Here is a 5,185-nt window from a genome sequence, read left to right on the forward strand (position 1 = left end):
TGCAAATTTGGTGCAGTTAATTTGGACAATTAAAAGGATCTTCAAGGGAGCTTTGTCACCGAGAATATCCCGAGTTTTCCCCGTGGACCAGCTGAGATAAAGTTGGCCAGAACAAATGATGTCTAGGAGATTAATTAGATATTTGATAAGACATGAATCCCTAATAAGGGAATACAAGGCACAGGGGGCTGCTGTGTGCTCTAAGTCAAAATTAATAACATTTAACAAGATTTTCATTTAGGCATGAAATGTCTTTTCCGGAGTATTGACTCTAGCGATTTATTCCCCCGAGATCTCCCCCCAGCCTGGGCAGCCTTGTGGCGCTGAAGGCTTTTAAAATTAAATAAATAGTTCCTCGGCACTCTTGAATTTCGGGCGATTCGGGGGTCAGTTTTACCGGGTAAAAAAAAAAAAAAAAAAAAAGAAAAGAAAAAGAAATCGCTTGGCTCGGAGCGATTGTCGGGAATTTTGGTGCTGCTCGGACTAGATATATTTATTATTATAAAAAGCTAATGCGGGTGGAAGGATCTCCGGGAAGCGCCGAGCTCGCCCCACTCGGGCCGGCTCCTTCCCCTGTCTCTGAACGCGCTCCCTGTTTTTAATCCCAGTGACCCACAGGAGGATGGGGAGGGATGCGGAGGCTCCCTCTGAAACCCCGGCCCCTGGGAGGGCTGTGGAGGGGGCGCGAATGAGGACAATCCGCGAGTTTATTGTTCAGAGTCCTTTAATAATACCAAAATGAAAATATGTCGAGATTTTTTTTCATACAGATAAACGCATTTAATTTCTTTAAGTGACCTTAACTTACGTGGGTTTTTTTTTTTTTTTTTAGTGAAATGTTAACTCAACATTTTAAATATCTTTTACATATATACTGACTTCCACAAAGTGCATCAGAAATTTAAATTTAAAAAAAATTCCCCAAACCTCCCTGAATTTCAGGAATTCACCGATTTAAAAAAAAAAAAAGGAAAAAAAAAGAAAAAAATCCCCCAAGTCCCGGTACCAGATCAACATTTACAAGAAAAAAAATAGGCGAACACAATCTGGTTTTGAACCCTATTTGTACAGATGTTCATGAGATGCAGAGGGGCTGTCTCGGGCTGGCAGTTTAGTGTCTCACCTTAAGCCTCTCTTAGGATGTTTTCCTTTGAACAGGAAAAAGGAAAAAAAAAAAAAGAAAAGAGAGAAGAAAACGAAAGGAAAAAGAAAAAAGGAAAAAAGTGTCACTTTGTAACTACTTGGCGGGCGGGCCCCGCTGCGCGGGAGTCCCCGGCGGCGGGGCCGGGCCCGGCGCGTCCCGCGGCTGCGCTCGAGTCCCGGCGGCGGCGGCGGCGCGGCTCGTCTGCCTCGACTGCCTCTGCCTCGTCATGGGTGAGCGCCGCGGGGCTTGCGCGGGGCTTGCGCGGGGGCTGCGCGCGGCGGCGCCGAAACAAAGCGGCGCGGAGCGGGGCGCGGGGCGCGGAGCGGGGCGGGCGCTGCCCCTAGGAGTCGCCGGGCGCCGCGGTGGGTTCCTTGGCGGGGCCGCGCGCGGCGCCCACGCCGTCGTGCAGGATGAGGTCGGGGGACTCGGAGCGCGGCGTCTCCAGGTTGCTGGCGTCCGTGTCGCTGTCGCTGCCCTTTTTGCCGCCGCCGCCCCCGTTGTGCGTTTTGATGTGTTTGCTCAGGTGGTCGCTGCGCATGAAGCGCTTGTTGCACACGGGGCACGCGAAGCGCTTCTCGCCCGTGTGAGTCCGCAGGTGCCGCTGCAGCTCGTCGGAGCGCGTGAAGCGCTTGCCGCAGAAGAGCCAGTTGCAGACGAAGGGCCGCTCGCCCGTGTGCCAGCGCAGGTGCGCCTTCAGGTGCGACGTCTTGCCGTACACCTTGCCRCAGCCRGGGATGTGGCAGCTGTGCAGCCCCTTGCGCCGCAGGCTCGCGCCCGCCGGGCCCAGCCGCTCGGCCTCCTGGCAGTTGGGGCAGTCGCAGGTGGCGCGGCCCGAGTAGCGGCGCGCGGAGCGGGCAGAGCCGCCGCCGGCCGCCGCCGCCGCCGCGCCCGAGATCATGGCGCTCGCGGCCGCCACCGCCGCGCTCGAGTCCGGGTACGAGGGCAGCACGGGCTTGAAGCCCTCCTGGCTCAGCAGGTGCTGGCTCGTGGAGAGCAGGTGCGAGGCGGCCGTGGAGCCCAGGCCCGTGGAGCTGAAGGCGGAGTGCGTGAGCGAGCTGAAGTCGGGGTTGTAGGTGCCCAGCTGGGAGTGCAGCGAGGCCTGGGGGGCGCCCGAGTGCAGCGAGCCCTGGAGCCCACCCGCCGGGTTCTGCACCTCGAGCCACGAGCCCGGGTTGCTGTGCACGTCCCACCACGAGGAGGCCGCGCCGTTGGCCACCTCGCCCGCCGAGAGCGTGGAGTGGAAGCCCGACTTGTACCAGGACTCGTAGGGGTGCGCCATGCCCACGCGCGGGTACAGGCTCTCGGCTGCCGAGCTGTGCACCTTGGAGATGAAGGCGGACTGGCCGCCGGGCTCCTGCGGCGACACCCCGGCCGCCGCCGCCGCCCCCGAGGTGGAGAAGAGGCCGCCGTAGTCGCTGCTGAAGGCCGACGAGGTGGGCGAGGTGGAGGCCAGGCAGAAGGCGCTGCTGGCCGTGCCCGTGCCGCTCGCCAGGCCGCTCGAGCCCCGGCTCGTGGCCACCGTGAAGCCCGAGAGGCTGGAGCCCAGGCTGCAGCTGGAGCTGGAGCGTTTCCAGGGGTGGAAGCCGCCCTTGGCGAAGGCGCTGGACTCGGGCAGCGTGGTGAGCGGGCTGGTGTTGCCGATCTTGTTGCAGGTGGCGGCCAGCATGGCCAGCGGGGTCGTCCCAAATCTCGGCTCTTCCTAAGCGGGAGACAAAGCAGAGCCCGTGAGCCTCAGCCCAGCCGCGAGGGCCCCGCCGGCGCCTCCGCCGCAAACTTTCCCCTTTCCGTGTGTCCGTTTTCGTTTCTTTTCCCTTTTGGAGGCTGGGCTCTGGGGCAGAGCTGCGGTGCGGCGCGCGGAGCGGCGGGCTGGCCCCGAGGGCAGCGCCGACCGCGCTGCGGGAGCGCTGCGGGCAGCGCGCGGAGCGGGCGCCGTGCGGGGCGCGCCCTCCGTCAGCGCGTCCCGTCTCGGGAGCGGAACCGGCGCGAGTCGGACCCGCTCGCAAGAGTTTTTATACTGCGGCTCGCCGGGAGCCTGGGCAGGGAGCCCGCGGAACGAATCGAAATCACCCTCCCGTCGCAGCGCAGCGCGGTTTGCACCGCGGGGATGCGCAGCCCCGCGCCAGCGATTCCCGCGGGCGGCGACCCGCGCGCGCGGAGCCGCAACGAAAACCGAAGGGCAAAGCCGCGCGCGTCGGACAGGCGGGCGCCGACTTACCCCGAGGATGGACGTAGCCATAGCCCGTGCCGTGGCGGGGGGAGCGCGGAGGCGGGCGGGAGGGAGCGCGCGGTGCGGCCCGCGCTGCCCCGCGGCACCGAGGACGCTGGTGGCTCCGCGGGGCCAAAGTCGGGCCGGGCGCGGGGCGCGCGCGCTTTGAAGGCGCGCAGCCGGCGGCGCCCGCCCAATGGCGGCGCGGGCCGCGCGCGCGGCAGCGCCCGCGCAGCCAATCAGCGCGCGGGGGGCGCCGCGCGCCGCGCTGGGCGCGCGTGTCGCGCCGCGGCCGCGGGATAAAACTCGGCGCCGCCGCCGCCGCGCGACCTCCCTCCTTCCCTCTCTCCCGCCTTGCCCGTCCCGGGATGGCGCCGCCCGCGGGACACGGGCAGCCTGGGATCGGCACCGCTGGCCGCGTCTCTGCGCTCCGCAGTGCGGGCGGGACGCGCGCTGCCCTCCCGCGCGGTGACCCTCGTGCGGGCACAAACCTTTCCTTCCGTTCAGCGGGCCCTCGCAGGCCGCCGCGCTGCTCTCCGCGTTGGATGCGAATAACGTTCGCCGCCGTTCTGTGAAAGCGCGTTACTTTTTTTTTTTCTTTGCAGAATGCTAGAAGTTATTCCAGACACAGCGTATTTGTTGCTTTCTTTGCAGAAGAAAGTGAGGATGCTTTGTAGTTACATTGCCCTGCTGAAAGCCAAAGACAGTTAAGCAACATACATTCCGTTTCCCCCGTACCTAGGGAGACCAAAAAGAAAGAGAAAGAAAAAAAAAAAAAAAAGCGTGTCTCGAGCGACAGGATGTCCCTCGAAAGAGGATTTTATTTTACAGAGCCATCGCTGGCTAAACACTCGGAAAGTCGCGTTTTCCGGAGGCCGGATCGCCTCTCCCCAGCCCTGTGCGCCCCTCGGGAGCGGCGCTGCTGGTGGCAGCGTCTGCTCGCGCCGAGCCCCGCGCTCGCCCTGCCCTCTGCTCTGCTGCTTTACCTGCGCTGCGTGCGCCCCGCGTCGCTCCAGAGCTCGGCTCCTGCGCGCCCGTCCCTTGCCGTGTAATTACCGGGAGCTCCTTAAGTAACGGGCAAGAACTTCCCCGCGCAGCAGACGCGCAACTTTGGATGGCGGCGGTTGCGCGGCGGGGGCTCCGCTCCGCGCAGCCCGTGACACCCCGCGCCGGGGCCCGCGCTGCTCCCGCTCCGCGCTCGCTCTCTCTCCCGGATACCGCTCCCGTGTGCGGCCTCAGAGGAGGGACAGGGCGCACATCGGTTCGGAGCGGGAGGGAGAAACAGGGAATTTGAGAGGATTTCGCTTGTCATTCCTTGTTTTGATTTTTTTCCCCTGGCTTAAACAAGGCACGGGCTGCATTTCGCCGCACGTTGCGTTGTGCAGCCCGCGGGACCTCTGCCACCCCGGCGAAGGATGTCTCCGGAGATTACCTCCTATTTCACCGTCCAGGGCTATTTTCAAAGAGCGTTCGCATTTTTCCCCTCTTTTCCCGTGGGCGCCCAGAGCCCAGCCCGGGGGAGCGGCAGGAGAGGCAGCTCCGCGCTCGGCCCGCGCCCGCTGCGCCCCGCGGGACCCAACCCGGAGCCCCCGGCCCAACAGGTGCCCGCGGGGGCCGCCGCCTCCCCGACGGGGCCGCTCGCCAAGGGCAGCCTCGCGGGGCGGCTCCTGCCCCGCTGCTTCAGGCGCTTAGAACACGCGCGGAAGGAGCGCGGGCTCCGGGGAGGCTGCGGCCGCGGCGGCACCGACGGCACCCGCGACCGCGCCGTGACGGGCGCGCGGAGCAGAGCCCCAGGCCCTTTTTTTTTTTTTCTTTATTTCTTTTTTTCCTTCTTT

General features: G+C 63.7%; 1 protein-coding gene across 1 annotated transcript; it reads right to left on the reverse strand.

Annotated features, from left to right (window-relative positions):
* Nucleotides 1-1,484: 1,484 nt before the first annotated feature.
* Nucleotides 1,485-3,390, reverse strand: SP9 (Sp9 transcription factor). Its single transcript, XM_026052096.1, has 2 exons — nt 3,360-3,390; nt 1,485-2,843 (listed from the first exon to the last, which is right to left on the reverse strand). Exons 1-2 carry the CDS (start codon nt 3,378-3,380, stop codon nt 1,485-1,487), a joined length of 1,380 nt encoding a protein of 459 aa, XP_025907881.1. The 5' UTR covers nt 3,381-3,390.
* Between the last annotated feature and the right edge of the window lie 1,795 nt (nt 3,391-5,185).

Source organism: Nothoprocta perdicaria, unplaced genomic scaffold, assembly GCF_003342845.1.
Source record: "Nothoprocta perdicaria isolate Ctin4 unplaced genomic scaffold, notPer1 scaffold_83, whole genome shotgun sequence".
Lineage (NCBI taxonomy): Eukaryota > Metazoa > Chordata > Aves > Tinamiformes > Tinamidae > Nothoprocta > Nothoprocta perdicaria.